Here is a 25,402-nt window from a genome sequence, read left to right on the forward strand (position 1 = left end):
ATTTGGGGGTAGTACAAGTGGATTGATGTGGGGATTGGTGCTGGGTCAACAACTATTCACAATCCAGGTCAACTATTTGGCTGAGTGGGTCAAGTCCATATTTTCTAATGAGTCAAAACGTACTGGCAGTGAAGGTTCCAAGAGAATGCAAAGAAGCTTCATTTAATGTAGCCAGGCAAAGTGATACAGACTAATAATCTAAGGATCTACTTTAGAGGCTGGTCAACATGAACATCCCCAAGGAGCTTGCTCCACCATTTGATAAGGTCTAAGTGTTAACCTCAACTGTGCATCCCTGTTTCGACCCTCTCCCACCCCCCCCCCCCCCCATCAATCATCAACTTCTTGCTTATCAAGTTCCCCTATCGTTAAAATATTCAGACTCTGCTTCCAGCACACTTTGGGGAAATGACATGCAAATATTTACTTTCTGAGTCTCCGCACTGTCTTTGTTGGGTGACTCCTTGTTTTTAAACAGTGGGCCCAACTTCCAGAGTCTCCCAGAAGAAAATATCCCTCAACATTAACATGTAAAGACATCTTAGGATCTCATTTTTGTCAATTGTCCCTCTCACTTTTCCAAACTCCACTGCATATGAGCCTTGCCTATCCAACCTTTTTGTAATTGGTTACAAATCCTCAGTTTTGTAGAGATCATAATAGCAGAGAATACACCCTGCAATTTGAGAGGGAGAAACTAAAATCAGACATGTCAGTATACCAGTGGAATAAAGGGGACTACCGCAGTATGAGAAAGAAACTGGCGAAAGTTGATTGGAAAGGCACACTTAGAGCAGCAGTGGCTGGAGTTTCTGGGAGAAATAAGAAAGATGCAGGACAGGTATATTCAAAAAATATGCAAAAATTTCACAACTGTGTTTGATGAGAAGTCAACGCCAAAGTAAAAGCAAATGAAAGGGCATACAAGGAAGCAAAAATTAGTGGGAAGAGGGAGGATTGGGAAGCTTTTAAAAGCTTACAGAAAGCAACTAAGAAGATCATTAGGTAGGAAAAAATAAACTTTGAAAGGAAGCTATGAAATAATATCAAAAAGGATACCAAGTGCATGTTTAAGTATATTAAGAGAATGCAAGGCAAGAGTATAGATAGGACCAATCGAAAATGACGCTGGAGAAATTGTAATAGGAGACAAGGAACTGAATGAGTATTTTGCATCAGTCTTCACTGTGGAAAACATTAGCAGTGTACCTGACGTTAAAGGTGAAGGGAAGAGAGCTGTGTGCAGTCACAGTCACCAGAGAGAAGGTGCTTGCGAAGGTGAAAGGTCTAAGGGAGATAAGTCTCCTGGACCAGGTGGAAAGCACCTTCGGGTTCTGAACTAAAGATTGTGATGGCATAAGTAATGATCTTCCAAGAATCAATAGATTCTGTCATGGTTGTGGAAGACTGGAAAATTGCAAAGGTCACTGTGCTATTTAAAAGAAAGGAGGTAGCAGAAAGGAAATGATAGATTTGTTAGCCTAACATTGGGAGTTTGAAACTTTATGGAGCACCTGGAGGTGCATGACACGATATGCCTGTCAGCATGGTTTCCTTAAGGGAAAATTTGCTTGACAAATCTGCAATTCTTTTGGAGGAAATCATAGGAAGGCGAGACAAAGGAGATGCAGTGGATGTCTTGTAAAGGCCTTTGAAAAGATGCCCCACATGAGGCTGCTTAACAAGATGAAAGCCCATGAAATTACAGGAAAGATACTTGCGTGGGTAGAGGATTGACTGATTGGCAGAAAACAGAGAGTGGGAATAAAGGAATCCTATTTTGCAGAGATCAGTTTTGGGGCCACTTCTTTTTATCTTGTAAAGGATTTGGTTTGCAAAATAAACAGTTTTGTGCAAAGAAATGGCAAATAAAATACAATGTTGGAAAGTGTACGGCCATACACTTTGGTAGAAGGAATAAAAGGGCAGACTATTATTTGGATGGGGAGAACAGTCAAAATTCAGAGGTGCAAAGGGATTTAGGAATCATTTGTAGGATACCCTAAAGGTTAACCTCCCGGTTGATGAACATGAATGCAGTGTTGGCATTCATAACTAGAGGAATAGGATATAAGAGCAGGGATGTGAAGTTGAGGTGTTATAGGGTACTGGTGAGGCCTCACTTGGAGTACGGGATGCAGTGAACTGCAATTCACTGTCTGTGTATTGTTCAGATGGCTGGCTCCTCCCCTGGCTCCACCCTCACCTGCCCCAATATAAACCCTGGTTTTCCCGCCTTACCTCAGATTCACCCAAGGCCTATTGTATCTACTGGTCATTGATTGTAAGCTATTAAAAGTGTGTTTGAACTCCTCACTTGTCTCTGAGTGCATTCAGTCGTGCTACACGGATACCCCGTGTCCTGGCATAGGAAAGGATTCAGAGAAGATTCACAAAAATAAATCCTGGAATGAAGGGATTCGCAGTTGAAGAACATTTGATGGCTCGTTTACTGGACTTCTTGGTGGTCAGAAGAATGAGGGTGACCTCAAAGAAGCATTTTGAGAGGCCTGGATGGACAAGATGTGACCGTTGTTTTCTATGGTTTTGGAGCCTAGGACAAGAGGACACAACTTCAGGATTTAAAACAGAGATGTGGAGGAATTTCTTCAGCCGAAGAGAGGTGATCCTCTGGATTTTGCTACAAGCTGTGGAGGTCAAGTCAATGGGTGTATTTAAGACAGAAATTGATAGGTATCTGAATTGTCAGGGTGTCAAAAGTTATGGGGAGAAGGCAGGGGAGTGGGAGAATAGATCAGTTCATAATGGACTGGCAGCATCAAATTCAATGGGCTGAATGGCTACTTCTGCTCCTATATCTTAAGATCTATGGTCTTCTGTATTGTTATTATTACAAATAGTAACATGATTACAAATTTAAAATGAAATTGCTTACAATTCCTTTGAAGAGCTGGAACTCAGCAAGTCAGGCAACATTGCTGGAAGCAGAGGATGGTCGACCCTTTGGGTTGAGACTGCATTGGGGCGGTATTGTCAGCCTCCCCGATGCTGCCTGACCCGCCAGCTCCAGCAGTGTGTTTTGATCTCCACATCACAGCATCTGCAGTCTTCATGAACCATAAAATTCTTGATTTACTGAATGCTCTCTATCTTTTTTAAATTGTTTAAAAGACTGATGCAGAATTCTCATTCCATTTAAAAGAAGACATTTAGAGGGTTAAAGAAACCTCTCAATGGCAGAAAAAAAACCACATCTCAGTTCTTGATTGCAAAACTGATTCTTATCAATCACTCAGCAGACTATTAAATCCCAGTACAAAATATAATACAGGGAAAATTTATTTCATGTCCTAAAGCACTATAATGATGTAAAAAACATGGCGGTCAATTTGAACACAGCAAGCTGGTTAATAACAATGTGACAATATCCTGATACAAGAACAGCAAGTCATCTCAGGCTGTGGAATGGGACTGGATAAGCAGGCACCAGTAACTCAGTTCAACAATACCAGACGCCACGAGTGAAGGATTGTCAATTTAACACTGGCCCAATTTTTTCGCTGCCCAGCCAGTCTCGGTGATGATGGGGAAGAAACATTGGTAGGGGGTCTGGGAACACACCTTTGTGTGAAGTGGTATGGTGGGATCTTTAGTGTGCACCTGAATTGCAGGGCGGGAACTAATCTGACATCAGAAATACCCTTGTGATACCTGCGTGGATTCAGAGACCAGAAATCTATCAACTTTTCCTGGAATGATACCCGCATTGATACAGCAATATTTGTGTGACCTCAATTAAACACACCTGTGTGATCTTAATGAAACACGTCCCCATCCCTCTGCCTTCTTTCCTTCAGCTCCCCACCCCTTTCCCTCTCCATTCAGAGTGTTACCCCCTCCCAATCCTCAACTTTTCTCTCTGCTGCCCTCCCTTAAGTGTTGGCCCGTGCTCCTCCTCCTCCTGCCCCTTCTTCCCTCCTCTCCTCCCCTCCCCCCACCTTTTATTCAGGCACTTGCTTTCTTTTTGCTCATTCCTTGACCAAGGGCTCAGGCCCGAAACTCTTGGCTTCCAATAGATGATGTGTGACCTGCTGTGTTTCTCCAGCACTCCTGTGTATTGGATTATAATTGCGGCATCTGCAGACTTTCCTGTTTAACTCCAATAACCATGTTCACATTACACATTCTGGGCATATCCATCCTCCAGTTACTTTTAGTTGTGTTTATTGCACGACTGCATGAAGATCTCAAAATGAAATAAGTGGAGAAAGAAATTCATAGATTTGTTGTTTTAGATTGTGGCATTTTATTGAAAGATTTTTAAAAATAAAAGGAAATGAAAGTTTGCCCACATTTCTCAGTGCATTTTTACATCACTAGAGGGATGGTCTTCAGAAGCTTTGTTTTGGATATTTTACTATTTCAGCTTTCTTGTTTGTGCCACCATTCTTCATTTGCATTTTGTATTAATTAACATCAGCAGAGAGATGATTGGTCAGAGAGAGGGATGGGCGGAGTCAGGAATATATTAGCTCACCTGATAGGCAAATAGCACAAGTTTCAGATAAACAGCAGTGAAGTGCTGGTACCCAGGCACAACACCTCGACTTAAGCCAGGAAGGAGCAGCAGCAACATTTTACCGGAACACAATTGAGAGGGCCCTTTCTGGCTGCATCGTTGTGTGGTACAGTAGCTGCAAAGCATCAGACTAGAAGTCAATGCAGAGGATCATCAAAACAGCTGAGAAGATCAATGGGATTTCCATTGACGACATTTGACGACATTTACTGGGAACGTTGCTTAAATAAGGCTCAAAGAAGCATATATCATTCCTTCTATCCAGCACACACTATCTTTTAACATACTACGATCGAGGAGGAGGTACAGAAGCATCAAAATCAGGACTGTCAGGCTAGGAAATAGCTTCTTCACACAGAGATTGATGATCACGTAATCAATAAATTATACTAAAATATTTATTTTAAATGATATGTGTATGTACATATGCGATTATTATGTGTATATGTACAGTCAAATGGTAATAAATGAACTCAGACCCATGTAGCTGAGACAGGAAGCAAATTTTGCTTCAATCCAGCTGGAATTCTCTGAGGAACCTTCAGGTGTGCATGTTGCAGTTCAAGACAAAGTAACATATTGACTGACTGAAGGATCTTAGTGGCTTTATTGTTTTACAGTAAATCGGGCACTTCAGTGACAATCACACAGTACAAAAATACTCAGAGGGTGTCTTTTTTGTCTTGTTCGTCATCGGTCTGAACTTTTAATCTGCCGTTTCCAATTTTGCTATATTATGACACGTTGACTTACAGAAAAATACAGACATTGTTTCAACACAAAAATGTGTTTTCACATTATGTCATCGGAGGCATTGCAAACAGTCCCAAATCCCCCTTAATTAATGGTCTGCTGAATTAAATAAGGCAATTTCTTTCTATTTAAAAATGGCAAATCTTCTGCGGGAAATCATTTTGATCATCAGAAGGACCTTGCTATGGTGGATAAAACGCACTATTTAAATAGTCTGAGAAGTCATTGCCGTCTGCTGTTTTGGACTGCTTTGGGTAATATTCATCCTTGTCTAACGTCAGTTGCTCCAGATCCTCATCTGAAGTTGAAGGACAAGTCACAGTAATCCGAGGCAGCTTGGCCATGCAGCAAGGATCAAGAGAGAGAGTGCAAGAAGAGAGGACCAGGAACACATATCGGGGGAAAAAAATTAGAATACACACAAGGAGGGGGAAAGAATTTAAATTAAAGGAGACTGAAATAATACATGTATTTCCCAACATAAAAAGCACACACCTTGAAAGAACTAAACAACAGATGAAAATAAATCCAAACTTCCATTTATCATAATTTGAAATCATGGTTATTTTGCTGACTGTACATCAACACGAGAGAGAACCAGAAAGGCAGTCTGCCTACATGGGCCATAAAGGTACTGCTGGCCATCTTACGTCCCTCTATTAAGTCACCTTTCATCCTCCTAAACTCCAAAGAGACAAGCTTGCTTTGTAAGACATTTCTCAAATCCAGGAAACAACCTGGCAAACAGCCTCTGTACCCTCTTCAAAGTTTTCACATCCTTCCTGTCATGAGGCAACCAGAACTGAACTCAATATTCCAGAGCCAGAGTTTTATAGACCTGCAGCATTACCTCGTGGCTCTTGAACTTAATCCCCCAACTTAATGAACACCACACACCTTCTTAACCACCCTACACCTTGCGCAGCAACCTTGACAGATTTTTAGAGCTGGACCTTAAGATCTCTCCATTCCTCCACACTCTTAAGAATCCTGCCATTAACTCTATACAAGTAAGTGTAAAACAAATCAGGGAAAAGAACTGTTTAGCAGAGAGCCATCCCTCAGTTTCACAGGTTTCATAATTTATTGAAGCCAAAATGAGGCATGTAAGAAAGGAATGGCAGTTGTCGTGGGGGACTTTAACTTCCACATAGATTAGGAAAATCAAGTTGGTCGAGAGAGATTGGAGGATGACTTCGCAGAATTAATCTGTGATACCTTTCTTGAGCAGCATGTTAAAGAACCAACAAGGGAGAATGCTATTTTAGACCTAGTATTGTGCAACGAGATAAATAAACGATCTAGTAGTTAGGGACTCTCTTGGAAAAAACAATCATAGTCTGATTGAATTTCTCATACAAATGGAGTGTGTAATAGTTAGATCTAAAACTAGTGTATTATGCTTGACCAGGGGAGACTACAACAGGATGAGGGAGGAATTGGTCAGTGTGAACTGGGAGCACAGGCTAGTTGGTAGAACAGTTGAGGAACAGTGGAAGACTTTCAAAGAGATTTTTCACAGTGCTCAACAAAAATATGATCCCGTTAAAAACAAGGGCAGTAAGAGAGGGAAGAGTCAGCCTTGGTTAACTAAGGAAATAAAGGAAAGTATAAAATTAAAAGCTGATGTGTACAAAGAAGCCAAGAGTAGTGGGAAACTGAAGGATTGGGGAAACTTTAATAGGCAACGAAGGACAACTAAACAGGAAATAAGGAAAGGGAAGAAGGATTATGAAGGTAAATTAGCACAAAATATAAAAGAGATAGCAAAAAACTTTATAAATATATAAAACGGAAGAGGCTGGCTATTGTTACAGGTCCCTTGGAAGATGAGAAAGGGAGATTAATATTGAGTAATGAGGAAATGGCCAAAGTATTGAACAGATATTTTGTGTCAGTCTTCACGGTGGAAGACATGTCCAGCATGCCAAAGAGTGGTGATAGGGATGTGAAGGGAGGTGAGGGTCTCAATAAAATAATTGCTACAAAAGAGATAGTGATGAGCAAACTAATGGGACTGAAAGTGGACAAATCCCCTGGTCCTGATGGGATGCATCCCAGGGTACTGAAGGAAATGACAGGAGTTATAATTGATGCGTTGGTAATCATTTACTAAAATTCTCTGGATTCTGGGAAGGTCCCGGCAGATTGGAAGGCAGCAAATGTCACATCACTTTTTAAAAAGGGATATAGGCAGAAGACAGGTAACTATCGTCCAGTTAGCTTAACCTCTGTAGTCGGGAAAATGCTTTAAGCTGTCATTAAGGACGAAATAGCGAGACATTTAGACCAAACGGATTCCATCAGGCAGAAGCAGCATGGACTCAGAAAGGGCAGGTCTTGTTTGACAAACTTGCTGGAGTTCTTGAGGATGTAATGGGTGCGGTAGATAGAGGGGAACAGGTTGATGTTGTATATTTGGATTTCCAGAGGGTGTTTGATGAGGTGCCGCATAAGAGACTTATCAATAAGATGCAGATGAATGGAGTCAGGGGAAGTATATTGGCAAGGATTGAGGATTGGTTAACAGACAGAAGACAGAGAGTCAGGATAAATGGGTGTTTTCTGATTTTTCTGATTGGCAGACGGTGGTAAGTTGGGGGGGGGGAGCCCGCAGGGGTCAGTGCTGGGTCCACAGCTGTTCACTATTTACATTAATGATTTGGAAGAGGGGACAGAGTGTAATGTAGCCAAGTTTGGGGATGATACTAAATTGAGTGGAAAAGGATGTGGAAAGGCTGCAGAAGGATATAGTTAAGTTAGGTGAGTGGGCAAAGGTCTGGCAGATGGAGTACAACATTGGCAAATGCGAGGATATCCACTTTGGGAGGAAAATTAGAAGAGCAGATTATTATTTAAATGGTGAAAGACTACAGCATGCTGTAGTGCAGAAGGAGTTGTGAGTGCTTGAGCATGAATCACAAAAAGTTGGGTGGCAGGTACAACAGGTTATTAAGAAGGCAAATGGAATGTTGGCTTTCATTGCGAGAGGAATTGAATTCAAGAGCAGGGAGGTCATGTTGCAACTATACAAGGTGCTGGTGAGGCCGCTCCTGGAGTACTGTGTGCAATTCTGGTCTCCATACTTGAGGAAGGATATACTGGCCTTGAAGGAAGTCCAGAGGAGGTTCACCAGGTTGATCCTGGAGAGGAGGGGGTTGACTGACGAGGAGAGACTAAATTGCCTGGGATTATACTCACTCAAATTCAGAAGAATGAGAGGAGATCTTAGAGAAACATATAAAATTATGAAAGGGATAGATAAGATAGAGATAGGAAAATTGTTTTCACTGGTAGGTGAGATCAGAACTAGGACACAACCTCAATATTCAGGGGAGTAGATTTAAGACGGAGATGAGGAAAAGCTGTTTTTCCCAGAGAGTAGTGAATCTATGGAATTCTCTGCCCAGGGAAGCAGTTGAAGCTACTTCATTAAACATATTTAAGGTTCAGTTAAATAAATTTTACCTATGTTTATTCAGAAACATTATATCAACTGCCAACAGCACTGAATCCACGCTGCTGAAGATCCAACTGCGCTGGGTAGGTCATGTCTCCAGAATGGAGGACCATCGCCTTCCCAAGATCGTGTTCTATGGCGAGCTCTCCACTGGCCACCATGACAGAGGTGCACCAAAGAAGAGGTACAAGGACTGCCTAAAGAAATCTCTTGATGCCTGCCACATTGACCCCCGCCAGTGGGCTGATCTCGCCTCCAACCGTGCATCTTGGCGCCTCACAGTTCGGCGGGCAGCAACCTCCTTTGAAGAAGACCGCAGAGCCCACCTCACTGACCAAAGACAAAGGAGGAAAAACCCAACACCCAACTCCAACCCACCAATTTTCCCTTGCAACCACGTCTGCCTGTCCCGCATCGGACTTGTCAGCCACAAACAAGCCTGGAGCTGACGTGGACATTACCCCTCCATAAATCTTCGTCTGTGAAGCCAAGCCAAAGAAATATCAACTGCTGACCACTAAATTTTCCATTCACTGTAAACCTTCCTCCAGGTGGAAGGGGTTGAGCACATTTTTTTCATCTGTTCCCCCCTGCTGCCCCTCCTCCCTTCCCCCAGCCTAGATAGATAAATCTGTCAGTGATTTGAACTCATAGTCTTTGGCCTTACAGGCTTGAAGGTGGGAGCATCCAAACATCCTGAGCTGTTTAGTCCAAATACTGCAACATGTCTGGTTCCAGGTGCAGGACCCAATTGTGGGCATATGGCTGAGGTTGTGGATAGGACAGAGGTTGTGGGCATAACATATGGGCATGAAGAGAGGTGGGGGTGTGTGTCTGGATGGGTTTTCTCTGGGTGCTTCGGTTTCCTCTAACCCTCCAAAAATGTATGGGGTTTGTAGGTTAATTGGTGCATTTGGACATCACGGGCTCGTGGGCTGGAAGAACCTGTTACTGTGCAGTATGTCTAAAAAATAAACTTGTATCTAAGTGTTAGGGTGTGTGTGTTGTGAGCCTGCCTGACATCGTGTGTGTGTGTGTGTGTGTGTGTGTGTGACATCGTGTGTGTGTGTGTGTGTGTGTGTGTGTGTGTGTGTGACATCGTGTGTGTGTGTGTGTGTGTGTGTGTGTGTGTGTGTGTGTGTGTGTGTGTGCGCGTGAGACTGTTCTAGCTAGGACGTCCCACACTTCCCAACAACACATAAAGCAGCTGTGGTGGAACACAGTAGTGCAGGAGGTGACTCACTACATTGTACAGGATGGCCCGCCTCTGACCCTGTAACTCCTCCCTGTAAGATTCCCAATAAAGGCTGATAGCCCTAATCTCGTCCCTCCATACCAGCCTTGGATCTGGGCCAACAGCATGTAAAGACGTGCCTAATGTTTCAGATTATTAAAGCCCTTAATCACTCGCTTCAAGTCTGCTTGTGGTTATTGATCGTGCTACACCAGCCATGCACGCAATGACTTCTGCAGCTTGTTAAACTTACGATTTAATTGTCCCTTGTGTCCTGTGCACAGTTTGGGCTCCTAACCTGAGGAAAGACGAATCTGCTGTTGGGTGGGTCCAGCAAATGTTCACCAGACTGATCGCTGGGATTTCAAGACTGACTGATGAAGAAAGATTGGATAGACCATAGTTATATGCATTGGAATTTAGAAGGGATGAGAGGTATCTCACTGAGACATATACAGTTTGGACAGGAATGGACAGCTTAGATGAGGGAATGATGTTCCAATGTTGGGGAAGTCCAGAGAAAGGGGCCACAGTCTGAAGATATGGGGTCTGCCATTTAGTGGAACTCCCACAACAGAATGTTGTCAAGGTCAGGGGGACTGCGTTTGCATGATCAGGCATGATAGTATTGAATGGTGGGGTAGGCTTGAGGTGCTGAATGACCTTCTCCTGCACCTATTTTGTATGATTCTATAAATATTAAACATTTGAAGGATAGGTGAGCAATGGAGAATTATATCTTTGACCTTTCTGATACAAGCTATGATGTACTTTGATTTGCTACAATCTGCTTATCATGCTTTATCTCTAGTAAACTGGGACAAAGCATGATCATAGCCTTGGTCATTGGAACAGCTCTACAGTTCCAACATCAAGTTAATTACTCTGAGTCCCCACATCAAAAAGGCAGCTACTCACTGGCATTGTATGATTCACAATATGGAACGAAGCATGCTTTTGTAAACCCCCACTGGCGGAGTTCATGGTGCGATTCATCGAGGTCACAGATCCCTAATTTTAAGAAAAATGTTGAGTTGTTGAGTTCAAGTGCATCGCAATCTATTCAATCTGTAAAAATATCTCAATGTGTAACTTCACTGATTGGGCAATTCCACAGCACCACGTTGTGGAATGAACAAAGAAAAGGGTGCAAGATTTTCACTTGGAGTGGTGATCGCAGAAAATAATTTAGGCAATTGTCACATCAATAAAACTCCGATAATCCAGCATCTGGCTCTTTAGAAATCCTAGTGGTCCTGCGCTTAATGCACTCATTGGCCTGGAAAGTGACCATGGGAATCCAGAGTGTGAGCAGGGGTCAGGATTGTGGGCCAAGGTGCAGAGGGCTGCTGGATTTGCTGCTCCCATTAACCTTATTGGGTTCACTGGAAGATTTATTAGAACACGGACTAACATGTCGTTATGGATAAATGTGTACAGCACGGTGCAGGGCCTTCAGTCCACAATGTTATGCTGACTTCTGTAAACCTACTGAGTGAAACACGAAAGTTTGCAGATGCTGTGATGGTAGTAAAAACACACTGAAATGCTGGAGGAACTCAGCTGGTCTTTCAGCATCCATAGGAGACAAAGATATATTGCTGATTTTTGAGCCTGAGTCCTTGAAATCTTAAATTTGCCTTTAAATGTTTAAGTTTAGACATGCAGCATGGTAACAGGACATTTCAGCGACAGGTCAGCACTACCCAAATACCCCCAATTAACCTACACATCCACTACGTTTTGAACAGTGCAAGGAAACTGAAACCCTCAAGGAAATCCCACACAGACTCGGGGAGAATGTACAAACTCCTTATAGACAGTGCAGGATTTGAACGCCATTCCGATCACTGGCCCTGTGAAGACGTTGCACTAAATGCTTAGCCATCCATGCCGTCCCTTCTTCAAGGAATAAGCAGGATGAGCAAACACCCGGAAATCTCAGAATACAAACAATGCTGGCTGGGGGAGGAATCCAGACCAACAAATTGGATATGATAAGGGGAGAGGTGAAAATTGATGAGGTCTGTGCAAAAGGAGACAGTGAAAATGGAAAGAGTTAGAGCTGGGGGAAGGCAATGGAGGAAGAAGTGAGAGGGGCTGGGGTTTAATGAAAGCCAGAGAGGTCAATATTAATGCCATCCGGTGGTGGGATGCCCAGTCAGAAGATGAGGTGCTGTTCCTCCAATTTGCAGGTGATCTCAATCTGACAGTGCATGAGACCATGGACAGACGTATCAGCAAGGGAATGGGATGGGGAATTGAAATAGGTGGCCACTGGGAGATCCATGCTATTGCGGCAAACTCTTTAAACCGCCGCCTTGCACAGGGGCTGGCAGGAACCGCAAGGGGAGACGAGTAGGTACCCAGACTTTGGGTTTTAAAGGGTGTATTAAAGATTTTGACAAGAAGCGCTCCACTAAGATTGTTTCCCAACCCCGCAATGCCCAATTCTACCTCCTACCCAAGATCGACAAACCCAATTGTCCCAACAGGCCCAATGTGTGCACATACCCCTGCCCCACCGAATTGGTTCCCGCTTACCTCGACTCTGTTTTGTAGTCCCTGGTCCAGTCCCTCCCTACTTACATCTGGGATACTGACATGACCTCCATCATTTCAACTGTTCCAATTCCCGAACTTAATTGCCTCATGACATCCAATCCCTATAATGAAGACCTCAAAGCCCTTTGTTTCTTTCTGGACAATAGACCCAACCAGTTCCCTCCACCATCACTTTCCTCTGCTGGCAGAACTTGTTCTCACCCTCAATAATTTCTCCTTCAGCTCATCCCATGTTCTCCAGGTTAAAGGGATAGCCATGGGCCCAGCGATGCCTGCCTTTTTGTTGGCTATGCAGAGCAATCCATGCAACAACCCTATACAGGCAAGGCCTGTCAATTCTTCCTCTGCTACATCAATGGCGACTTAGATGCTCCCTTATGCACCTATGATGAGCTTGTTGATCTCATCCACTTTGCTGCCAACTTGCTCCCCAACCTCAAATTAACTTGGTCCATCTCTAGTAACACTCTCCCTTTCCTCGATCTCTCCGTCTCCATCTCAGGAGACAAATCTTCGACAGACATCTTCTATAAACCCACTAACCCATCAACTACACCCCTTCCCACCCTCTCCCTTGTAAGGATTCCATTCCATTCTCTCAATTCCTCCATCTCCATTGCATCTGCACCCAGGACAAGGAGTTCCATGCTAGATCATCAAATATGTCCTCTTTTCCAAACAACATAGCTTTTCCTCTAGGACCATCAACTCAGCCCTCACCCTCCATTACCCACACATCTGCCCTAGTCCCTCTGCCCCCATGAGTAATAAGGACAGGATTCTTCTTGCCCTTACCTACCAGCTCACCAGCCTCAGCATCCAACACATCCTCCTCAGACATTTCCACCACTTACTACGTGATCTCACCACTGGACTCACATTCCCCTATCCTCCTCTCTTTGCCTTCAGCAGGGGCCGCTCCTTCCGTGACTCCCTTGCCCACTCCTCCCTCTCCACCAGTTGTTCCCTTGTTGCCTACCTCTGTGACCGCAGGAGATGCTTCCACTTGCACCCACACCTCCTCCCCCACCAATATTTAGGGCCCCAAACAGTCCTTCCAAGAGAAGCAATGTTTCCCTTGTGAACCTGCAGTCATCTACAGTATCTGGTGCTCCCATTGTGGTCTCTTCTACATTGGCGAGACTGGGCACAGACTGGGAGATCACTTTGTTGAGCACCTCAGCTCTGTCTGCTGCAGTAGTGTGGATCTCCCAGTGACCATCCATTTCAATTTCCCATCCCATTCCCTTGCTGACGTGTCCCTCAATGGTCTCATGTACTGCCAGACTGATAACTTGCATAAATTGGATGAACAACACCTCATATTCCGACTGAGCATCCCACAACTGGATGGCATTAATATTGACTTCCCTGGCTTTCATTAAAAATCCCATTCCACCCCCTCACTTCTTCTTCCTTCACCTTCCCCCAGTTCTGTCTCTCTCCTAACTGTAACCCTGTCTCCTTTTGCACAAACATAAGCATTTCTCACCTCTCCCCTTATCATATCCAATTTGTTGGACTAGATTCCTCGCCCTGCCAACGTTGTCTGCATTCTGACATCTCCTGTTTGTTGCTCATTCTGCTTCAGGTCCGAAACGTCAGCCATGTATCTTAGACTGGACACTGAAAGATCAGCTGAGTTCCTCCAGCAATTCACTGTGTTTTTATCTGTAAACCTACTCCTCTGTCAAATTTACCCTTCCCAGCCAACCTCACACACCCCCAGCCCATAATGTCCAATAATCCAGAAAATGTGCCGGTCCAAAACCCCCATTGTGTCAGATTATTGGAATTTTAATCTCCCTATTTGTCTACCAATCTTAGATTTTTTTTTCATTCTCATCAATTCTGGATCTCCTAAAGCCTTAGGGCAGTGTAGAACTGAGCAGATAGATCCACATTCACGGTTTTCCAAAGAGGGGATACTTGCTCATTCAAGTTAAAGGGGCCAAAAACCAACCAAGGCGCCTCAAGACTGCTTTCAAATTACCTTCTAAATCAATCTTCTAAATCTTCACCCCTGAGGTTTGGATGCTTGGGTAGTCATGGCAACTGGGGCTCAGTTTACTGGCATTCAACATTTTTTTTAGGATACATTGAGAAGAAAGAAGTGGGTTGAGTGGATTAGAAACCAGCAGTCGAAAATAATCTACTTAGTGGTGATGTACGAGCTTAACTTACCAAGTTGCTTCTATTGCATGGCATCTTTTCGGAGACAAAATTCTCTGGTTCCGATGCCTCATTCCCGGACTCTTCACTCCAATCGGGCATGGCAGTGCTTCCGCTGCTCCTTGAATTGGATGTGACTCTGGTGTCAGGGTTCACTGCCCTGTCCCTCAAAATAAGTATCTTAATCACAGTGCCAGAATTCTTCAGTGCATGTACTGCCTCGCGATGAGTAACATTTTGCAAACTTATTCCGTTGACCTGAAAAGGGTAGAAATTTTGTTGGCGCAATGAAATTGTGGTGGGAGTAGACTGTTTGGCCCCTCAAGCTGACCCTGCCCTTCAAAATGATCATGGCTGATCTACCCCTGGTCTCAACTCCTCTCGTGAGTCATTGCTCTGAATCCCCTGATCTTCTTCCTGTTAGAATATCTTCAGTGATCTACCGTATATACTCATGTAATTGTCGATACTGTGAAATAGTCGACCCTCCGCTCACTCCTTTTTTTGGCCCAAAAATCGCGTGTTTTCATATGACCCATGTAAAAGTCACCTTTCCTGTTTTATGGCCCCGATCGCTGCCCACTGGAGCTCCCGTCATCGCGACCACGGATCTCGCCACAGCAACTTGCCCAATGGAGTTCCCAAGGCCCCAACTGCCTGCCCATTCGAGCTCCCAAGGCCCCAACCATGGATCCTTGCCATGGCAACCTGCCTACCGGAACTCCTGAGGCCCTAACCGTGGATCTTCGCCTCAGCAGCCAGTCCACCGGATAAGGAGGTGCAATTTTCCAGACCCTGCCAAATGTCCACATAGAGCACTGGTTTTTGCATTGTCTGCTCTGCCGACCCCAATCTTGGGAACTCCACAAGCCCGGAAAGAAACCTGCCTATCTTACAATAACAAGGGAAGATAAATCACCAGGCACAAAAGAAATATACCCAAGGCCGTTCTTTTTTTTAAAAAAGCAAGGGAGGAAGATTGCAGAGACTTACATTTGTTTTTCAATACTTCTTGCTGACAGTGGACTAGCTTCTGTTAAACATTGTAATATTGCTTAAAATGAGAGGAAAGGATGAGCCATCCACCCATAGACAAGTTTGTTTACCATCACTGCTGGGCACTTAATCATAGAGCAATGTAACACTGTCTTTTGAAAGCCACAGATGATTCAGCGTGAATTGATGAAGGGGAGAGAAGCTGTCTGATTCACCATCAAACATTTTGGCCAAGTAGCAAGAGGGCCAATATATTTGAGGCTTTCAACAAGCTCCTGCATGGCGGAATGTTCAATAGAAGGGAAACATCCATCAGATCTAGAACAAGTCGAATCAGAAATAACTCAATAGCAGAGACCGACCGAGGTGTAATGTCTGTGGGGTGTTTAGTGACAGAAGGCTGGTTCTACTGGACTCTGTACTAAATCCTTTGCTTTCTTAAATGAACTTTAATGATTTAGACTTAAACCTTGGAAGCTATTGGTGATTTTAAAAATGATTTGTGTGGTTAATAGTGAGAAGGAAGGTTTTAGATGTCAGGAGTCAAATGGATATTGAAGGGACAAATGCCTATTGCATTTGAAACCAAGCAAGGAGGGAATGCACAGTAAATGTAAAGACATCTCCTTGCCAACAGGGCAAGTCTGTCTTTCCCAGTCAAGACTGGAGCTGTTAAATCACAGCCTGGGATCAGTTCCATTCACTGCATCACAGGGAAGATGTGACTGTCCTGGAGAGAGGAGAAAGACAAGGAGTTTCCCAGGACTGGAAAGTTGGAACAGTGAGGGAAGAGATGCCTGAGCTGTTTTGTTTGAAATCACAAGACAAGGGGAGACTTGACTGGTGTTCAAAAAATTATGAAGAATACATAAGAAGGACCTAAGTAGAGGGGTCAAACTCTAGTGGTAGAAGTAGTAGAGTTGAGGAAAAGTCTCTGCCCGTAAGTTCGACCCTGGAGCTCACTGCCTGAAAGGACAAAGGAAGCAGACATTTTTCTCACATTGAAGATAGTACATGTGTATCCACTTGAATGTACATTGTGCAACGTACATGACAACAAGCAAATAAATTTGCAGAACCGTGACCTACAGATATAGAGACCTGGCACTGGATGTTGGGGGAGGCAGGTTGGCTCATTTACAACTAGAGACTTTCTGCAGCTCTGTTTGATCACCAATGAATTTGGCAGATCTCCTTAATCATCACTCATCACTTTCAATGCATTCTTTCAAAAACAAAAAAAAAATGGTGTTTGATGTTGGAATCAAATATTTAAAACAGACAGGATGGAGTCAAGAGTAGAAACAACCCAAGGTACGACAGGAACCAAGTCAGACCAAGGCTAAACCAGCATGGGCAATGAAGATTGAAGAGGGTTGTGCATACAATGTGTTCTCAGCGCTGACTTCTTCAACTTCTGAACTACTGATCAGATAATCCCAGATATTTTTCTGCAAATCAGTCACACGAGAACAGCAGATGTTTTTAGTACTGTTATCATTCCACACTCTTATTGAAAGGATGTCTCTGTGACAGCAGTGAGGTGAACTGGAATTCACTGTCTATGTGTTGTTCAGAAGGTTGGCTCCACTCTCAACTACCCCAATATAAACCCTGGCTCTCCCACCTTACCTCAGATTCACCCGAGGACTATTGTGTCTACTGGCCATTGATTATGAGCTATTAAAAGTGAGTTTGTACTCCTCACTTGTCTCTGAGTGCAATCAATAGTGTTACAAAACCAATCAAACAATTCGAGGGTGTTCTTCCTAACACTTTAAACAGAGAACAAAGTAGGGTGTTGCCTCAAATCGCAGCAAGAATACAGGCCGATACTGTATATTAGCTGTGTTTCAACTCTCATCAAAGCTGCAAGGACCATGTGATATCAGTTAACCAGGTTTTCTCCAGAGTACTGAGAAAGATTTATCTCACTTCATAGTTCGGAAAAATCAGCTGCATACAGAGGGAAGTTAAACAGTAAATATGTCCGTGTCTTTTTTCTTTGAATAGTGAATATTTTAACTGCTTTGAATATCATTCAAAAAGCTGCAACATTCCCCAGTGCCTTGCCATGTCCTGCCATAGTTTAACTTCCCAAAACACATCTCCTTTTGCATGCCTGAGTTAAATTCCATCTGCCATTCCTTTGCACACTTTCCTAATTGTTGCAGATCATGGTCGAGGGTAGTGGGTACTGTTGTTGTCTTCCTCCACATAGCATCTATATTGTGTGGTTTATCGTTATTGCTTATTAAGTTATGTCTGATTCCTCAGGAGTTTGCGGAGGAGCTAGTGGAGTTGTTCAAGTGAACCGGTACGGAGTTGAAGGGCCGACATGGCCTGTTTCCGTGCTGTAAATGGTTATATGGTTATATGGATTACTCATTTTTAAAAAGTCAGATTGCTCTATCAATGGTTCCGTGTTGGAGTGAGTAGAGAGCACAAAGTTCCTTGGTGTGCAAATAAAGGATACCCACAACCCCTCCTCGTTCATCAGGAAAGCACAGCAGTGCCTACACTTCCTAAGGAGGTTGAGAAGGCCAAGGCTACTGGCCCCCAGTTTGACAGGAGAACAATCAAGATGATCCCGTCTGGCTGCATCATTGTCCAGTACGGTAGCCGCAAGGCCTCAGACAAAGCATGTTTCTTATCTGATACCAACGACCCTATCCATGTATGTTATACTGAGCAACAATGAAACATTCCCTGCTTGTGCACTTGGAAGATGCTGCAAGCTTTAAATGGTAAAAATTGAATATGAGCAGAGAGAGCAGGCATTTTAAAACATTACAACACAATAAAGCACTGTTGGTTTTACTGAAAATCAAGATACAGGCCTTACACCTGATAATGTTGTGCTGACCTACATAAACCTAATCCTTCCCTACCTCACATCCATAGCCCTCTATTTTTTGCATTCATTTGCATATCCAAGAGTATTCTGAATGTACTAACCTCCACCACCAGTGAAGGCAATGCCTTCCAGGCACCATGTCAAAAAATCTATCTCTAACATCTCCCCTGAACTTTCCTCCTTTCACCTTGAACTGATATCCTGTCGCCCCATGAAAATGGTGCCGGCTGTCCACCCTATCTAACTAACCCTATATCCAGTCACATCCTTCATTGGTTCAAAGAGAAAAGCCTTAGCTCTGTCAACCTTGCTCCATTTGATGCTTTATGAGTGAGATGTACACTCCAGGCCAGGTGCAACTGTACCTCAACTCGTTTTGTCCCCCTGGTCCAGTCCTTCCCCGCCTACATCCAGGATACTTCAAATGCCCTCCACCACTTCAACAACTTTGAGTTCCCTGAATTCGACCACCTCATATTTACCATAGAATCCAATCACTATACACCTTCTTTCCCCCCCCATACCGAAGGCCTCAAAGCCCTTCGTTTCTATCTGGACAATAGACCCAACCAGTCCCTCTCCATCATCACCATCCTCTGGCTGGCAGAACTTTGTCCTCACCCTCAATAGTTTCTCTTTTGACTCATCCCACTTTCTCCAGGTCAGAGAGACCTGTTACCCACATGGGTCCCAGCTATAACTGCCTTTTTGTTGGCTACGTTGAGCAATCCATGGTACAAGCCCTACTCAGACAAGGCCCCTCAACTCTTCCTCTGCTACATTGATGACTACTTTGGTGCTGTTTCCTGCACCCATGATGAAGTTGTCAATTTTATCCACTTTGCTGCCAACTTCCCTGCTGACCTCAAATTTACTTAGCAACACTATCCCTTTCGTTGATTTTTCCATCTCCATCTTGGGAGCCCAACTCTTGTCAGACATCTTCTATAAACCCACTAACTCCCACAGCTACACCTATTCTCTCCCTATTCCCTGTCAGGATTCCATTCCCATCTCTCAATTCTTCTGTCTCCATCCCATCTGCTCCAAGATGAGGCCTTCCATGCCTGATCAACAGAGATGTCTCTCCTTCTTCAAATAACGTGGCTTTCCCTCTACCACCCTCAACTCAGCCCACATCCGCATATCCATCATTACCTGCACATCTGGCTTGTCTGCCCCTAGACGTGACAAAAACTGGATTCACCTTTGCATCTGTGTCCAATATATCCTCCTCCTCTATTTCCACCATCTTCTACATGATCCCACCACCAGATATATATTCCTCTCTACTCCCCTCTCCACCTTCCACAGGACCACTCCCTCCGTGAGTCTCTTGTCCGCTCCTCCCTCCCCACCAATCGACCCCTTGGCGCTTGTGAATCTACAGAGGCCATTGACTGACTGGATCCAGTGCACCCATTGTAGTCTCCTCTATGTTGGAAAGACTGGACGCAGACTGGAAGATCACTTTGTTGAGCACCTCGGCTCTGTCTGCCACAATAGCATGGATCTCCCAGTGGCCACTCATTTCAGTTCCCCATCCCATTCCCTTGCTAACATGTCTCATGCAAAACCAGACTGAGACCACCTGCAAATTGGAGGAACAACACCTCTTCTTCAGTCTGGGCACCCTCCAACCGGATGGCATTAACCTCAACCTCCAGTTTCTGTTAAAATCCCCCCATTTTCATCCCCTTTCTCCTCCCCCACCTCTCTCTCTCTCTCTCTCTCTCACACTCTCTTCCTCTCTCTCTATCTCTCTCTCTCTCTCTCTCTCTCTCTCTCTCTCTCTCTCTCTCTCTCTCTCTCTCTTCCCTTTTCCTCCTGTCTCCTTTCACAGAATCAAAATCAATGCTCATTTTTCCTCTTATCATATCCAATTATTACCTTTTGTCTGTTGGTCTGGAGTCCTTCCCCCCCCCCCCTTCCCCCTCTCTCTCTCTCTTCCCTTTTCCTCCTGTCTCCTTTCACAGAATCAAAGTCAATGCTCATTTTTCCTCTTATCATATCTAATTATTACCTTCTGTCTGTTAGTCTGAAGTCCTCCCCCTCTCATTTAAAAAAAATAAATATACAAACTTTATTCAAACTACAACTGAAACTAAAAACCTCCATAAACATGTGGCCACAAAACCATGAGAAGCAGTAATTACAACCACCTCTCTATTACACAGTGTTACACGTCAAATTAAATCACAATTTTCATCATCGACTAAACACATGATCCCGTTGGGGGCCCACTACCTCCCCCTCCTATTCTTCAGTCTTTATACTGATGCCTTCCTGTCTTTCCATATACTTTGAAGAAAGACACAGGACCGAAACGTCAGTAATATATCTTTGCCTCCTATGGACACTGGGAGACCAGCTGAGTTCCTCCAGCATTTCTGTGTTTCTTTTTTAACTTGTCCCTCAACCAGTCTCCCAAGCATACAATCATGAAGTGGTCATAAAAAAGCTCTGATGGTACTGTTTTGAAAGTTATCAGTTTTGTGCCATATAACAAGCAGATTAACTGGTCTTTATCACATCATTGATGGGTGATGCTACGTACAAACCTTAGTTATGCTACACAATGATAACGGATCAGAATATTTCCACTGTCCACCAGTGAACTGAGGATTGTAAGAGTGTACAGTATATAATGGCAGGCACTCTTTCTTTATTTTGCATCGTCTTGACCTCCTCAAGCAAGGATCCAATGTGGGAATGCCTCTCAAATGTTACCACAAATTAAATGGGAGCAATATGAAAGGATCTTGCAAACGTACCTCCAGTACCATGTCTCCCACTTGTAAACCAGCAAGATCTGCAGGACCATCCTTTGAGACTTTGGAAATGAAGATTCCCTAGCACAGACAATACGTCAGATCAACATGTTACTTGAATTGCAGGATACCATTTGTTCTTTTATAAATATTTTAATTTTAGATAGTAACAAGCCCCTCCAGCCCACATCGCCCAATTAATCTATAAACCCCATCCGTATGAAGGGTGGAAGAAGCCGGAGCACCCGAAAGAAACCCACCCAGACACAGGGAGAGCGGACAAATTCCTTACAGACTACGCCAGTTACAAACCCAATTCAGAAGTGGAATAACCCTTTGAATAACACCACAGAACTCTTGGGGGAATCCAAGAATATCCTTTGCATGTCACTGGGCAAGGAAGATTCACATAATTTTACTCAAAATGGCAGACCTAACTCCAAAATTAATAAAAGTCAAAAAACAAAAAAAACTGGTTTTTCAGTAAATGATTTTTGTTTGATAAATTAACCACAGATACTGGAAATCTGAAACAAAAAAAAATGCTGGAATAACCCAGCAGATCAGACAGCAACAGTGGAAAAGGAAACAGTTGACGTTTCAGGTCTGTGATCAGGATAAACATTAACAATTTCTCCTTCCACTGATGCTGACTGGCCCATTAAATGGGTTGGGCACTATCAGTAGCCCCAATAATCGCAATGACAAAGACTGAGGGGAACGATAGGTTTTATTGCACAGAAGGCTTGAGCTGGCCCAGATCCAAACCAGGGAAGTACAGGGAAGGGATAGATGGCCTGACCTCTATGGCCTTGGACCCAGGGGAGGAGTCCAGGTAAAAGTGGGTCAGCCTGAGCCAATTAACATACATACTCCATACCATTACAGGTGTGAACACATGAAGAAATTGCAACAGTGTGTCCAACTGCTCACATTCTTCACATTGTTACATTGAACTGTCTGTTGTAGATGCCCTGTACAAGAAGCAATACTCCACTCCTCCCTGCAAGTTCTCTTATTCACTAAAGCACTGAAAGCTTAAGATGCTCCAAATCTTAAACGAAAACTGAGAATGGCGTTCAGGTCAAGCAGCACTTTGAACTAGTTCTTTGTGTTGAAAATCCTTCATCGGAACTCGGGAAAGTGGGAGAAAATATGTATTTTAAGCTGCAGGGACGTTTGGGAAGGGACAGACCAGTGGTAAACAGTGACACAGCAACTCTGTCTGCGAAAGGTTCTCCCTGTAACCCACGATCCAAAGAAATGCCAGTTGACAGATTCACTGGTGGGTTGGTGAGGGGTAGATATCTGGAGGGAGGTAGTGGCATCGAGGGTTGAATAAATGGGTGTGTGGAAAGGGGTGCTGCTTAGTTGGCACAGACCTGGTAAGCCAGAGAGCCTGATTCAATGCACCAAGCCTCCATTGGACTTCAAGAGCAGCTCTGATAGGGTGAGGCAAGGGTTCCCAAAGTAATTAAGCTGGGTATGGTGCCACCTGACAATCTCATTCTATCAGAGATATTTCCATTCCACTCCCTCTTTGCAACATGAACCCCACCCTATCAGATATCCATCCCCCTCTCTCCCTACAACCTGGACCCCACCCTATCAGCAATATTTCCATCCCCCTCTCTCCCTACAACTTGGACCCCAACCGATCAGCGATATTTCCATCCCCCTCTCTCTCTACAACCTGGACCCCACCCTATCAGCAATATTTCCTTCATTCAAGGTTCAAGATTAAATTTATTGTCATGTAATTAAAACCAGTGTCACATTACTCGGAATTGCTTTTGTTTGCTGTAAGCCAGACAGGTTCGCCATCAGCAGAAATTGCCTGAAGCACCACTAACAGTCAGGGAAAGAGAATAAAAGAGTCACCGAGTGTCCGTGAATTTGTTTCCAGGACTCCCACAGCCTCCGCAGCCACGCAGAGTCCAGTCCGAACCTTCAGCAATCCAAGCTCCAGATCCCAACCTCTGATATGATTAGGAACCATTCAGCACCCTTGGCACCCTCTCTCATCCTGGATCTGATACCTGGTGACCCCTTTTGAGCCAGATTCCTGCAGTCCACAGCCTCCATGGGTTTTTCGCCTCGAGACACCAGCAGCCCGCTGTCAGTGTATGGTTCTTTGTTCCCACCCCTACCCTCTCTAAAAACTAATGTTTTCTCCTTCGGTGACTCACAGGAGTCAGCAGGCGCTGGAATGTGAAGCCAAACTCAAGGCTGTTTCAGGTGGCCAGAATACACTGATGTAAAGCTGTATATTCTATCCGTATGTGGCTGTCATGGTACCCACCTGAAAGAGCAGGATGGCGCACTCAGCATCCGAGGGATAATCTCCAGTTCACTGAAGTCCCCCAACGCACCTGAATGCAGCCACCTGAAAGTGACTGCTAAGGGGCGGGCTGATGACAATCAGCCAGCGACCCAACTCCTTGCTGCCTGATAGCCCCCGCCACATGTCCTGACAGCCCCCCTCCCCGCTTCCTGACAGCCTCCCTTCTCGCTGCCCCTGCCCCGACATCCCGTGCCTGCCCCCCCCTGCCCCGACGTTCCCTGCCAACAAGAGCCAAAGTGCGCTACCATCTGAACGACAATTCCATAGCTCTATATCCGCTTCTGCAGGCGCATTCCTGGTGGAGAATGCACCTGAATGCGGCTTCTATCTACTGGAGGAATTCAACAAATTGAGCAGCATCGGGTGGGGGGTGGGAGAAATGGTTGATGTTTCGACCTCGAACTCTTCGTTGAGACTGATTGAATGTCGTGGACTGCTGTTTTTCTCCCACACATACTGCTTGAGTTCCCATTGAATTTCCAGAAGATTGTGATCACATTTTCTCCTTCCCCCCCCCATTCTGGTCAGGAGTATTGAGCAAAGTGAAGAGAGAGTGTAATCCGGGCTGTTTTTGAGTGATGTTTATTTGCGAATAATCTGATGTGTGCTTTGGATTTTGCCAGGACCACTCCATTCCAGTCCTCAGCCAAGGCATAAAGCAAAGGGCTGAATCTAGGGCGAAGTCAGAGTGACCACACTTGGCATCACTGCAGCATTTACCACATTGCAGCCTCCAGAAGCACTGAATTCAATGGCTTCAATGGTGGCAGCCAGGTCTCACGTAAAAGTTGTGGTTGTTAGAGGTCACTGGGGGGATTTCTCAGGACAAGAGTCCAGGCTCCAACCATCTTCAGCTGCGTCATCAATGGGCTTGCTTCCATTGGAAGTTCAGAAGTGGGGATGTTGATCAATGATTGCCCAAAAAAATATAGAACGTTACAGCACAGAACAAGCCCTTCGGCCTGTGATGTTGTGTTGATCTGTTGTGCCAACTCAACCATCTAAACCCTCCCTATTTCACACCCATAACCCTCTACCTTTCTGGTGACCATGTGCTTGTCTAAGAGTCCCTACTGCAGTGGCCTCCATAACCATCCCCGGCAAGGCATTCCAGGCACTCTGTGTATAAAAATACCCCTGGTGCCTCCCATAAACTTTCCTCTCCTCACCTGATACAGTTGACCTTTGGTATTTGCTACTGTCACCCGGGAAAAGGATGCTGGCTGTCCATCCTATCAATGCCCCTTGCCTGGAACATGCAGGACCGAGGAACCTGCCTGACTGCTACCCAATCGATTCCCTCTACTATGGCCACTGCAATCTGCACTATCTACCCAATAGACATAGCTATTCTTCAAGACTGATGTCATCTCCCATATATATATATATATATATATATATATATATAGAAACAGGCCCTTTAACCCACTGAGTAATGCCAACCATCATGACCCCATTTACACTGATTCCATACTCACCCATTCTATCCTCCCCACATTCTCATCAAATCCCCCCTCCCACCCCAGATTGCACCATTCACCTGCAAACTGGGGGCAATTTACAGCAGCCAATGGACCTTCCAGATCATATACTTTTGGGGATGAGGGAGGAAAGCAGATCAGGCAAAAAAAATTTTCATGCAGGAAGACCATCAAAACACCACACAGGAGGTCATGATTGAACCCAAGTTCCTGGAACTGTGAGGCAGCA

The 25,402-nt window shown here is 44.4% G+C and overlaps 1 protein-coding gene across 1 annotated transcript in view; it reads right to left on the reverse strand.

The window, feature by feature from the left end:
• Positions 1–5,128: 5,128 nt before the first annotated feature.
• The window catches only part of LOC138737343 (discs large homolog 1-like protein), a 49,394-nt gene continuing 29,120 nt past the window's right edge, over positions 5,129–25,402 (reverse strand). The window contains exons 4-7 of the mRNA XM_069888097.1: positions 21,352–21,429; positions 14,737–14,982; positions 10,906–10,998; positions 5,129–5,628 (exon numbers count right to left, since the gene is read on the reverse strand). Coding sequence (XP_069744198.1) covers positions 5,476–5,628; positions 10,906–10,998; positions 14,737–14,982; positions 21,352–21,429 — 570 coding nt within the window. The 3' untranslated portion in view covers positions 5,129–5,475. The remainder of the gene's footprint in view (positions 5,629–10,905; positions 10,999–14,736; positions 14,983–21,351; positions 21,430–25,402) is intronic.

Source organism: Narcine bancroftii, chromosome 6, assembly GCF_036971445.1.
Source record: "Narcine bancroftii isolate sNarBan1 chromosome 6, sNarBan1.hap1, whole genome shotgun sequence".
Lineage (NCBI taxonomy): Eukaryota > Metazoa > Chordata > Chondrichthyes > Torpediniformes > Narcinidae > Narcine > Narcine bancroftii.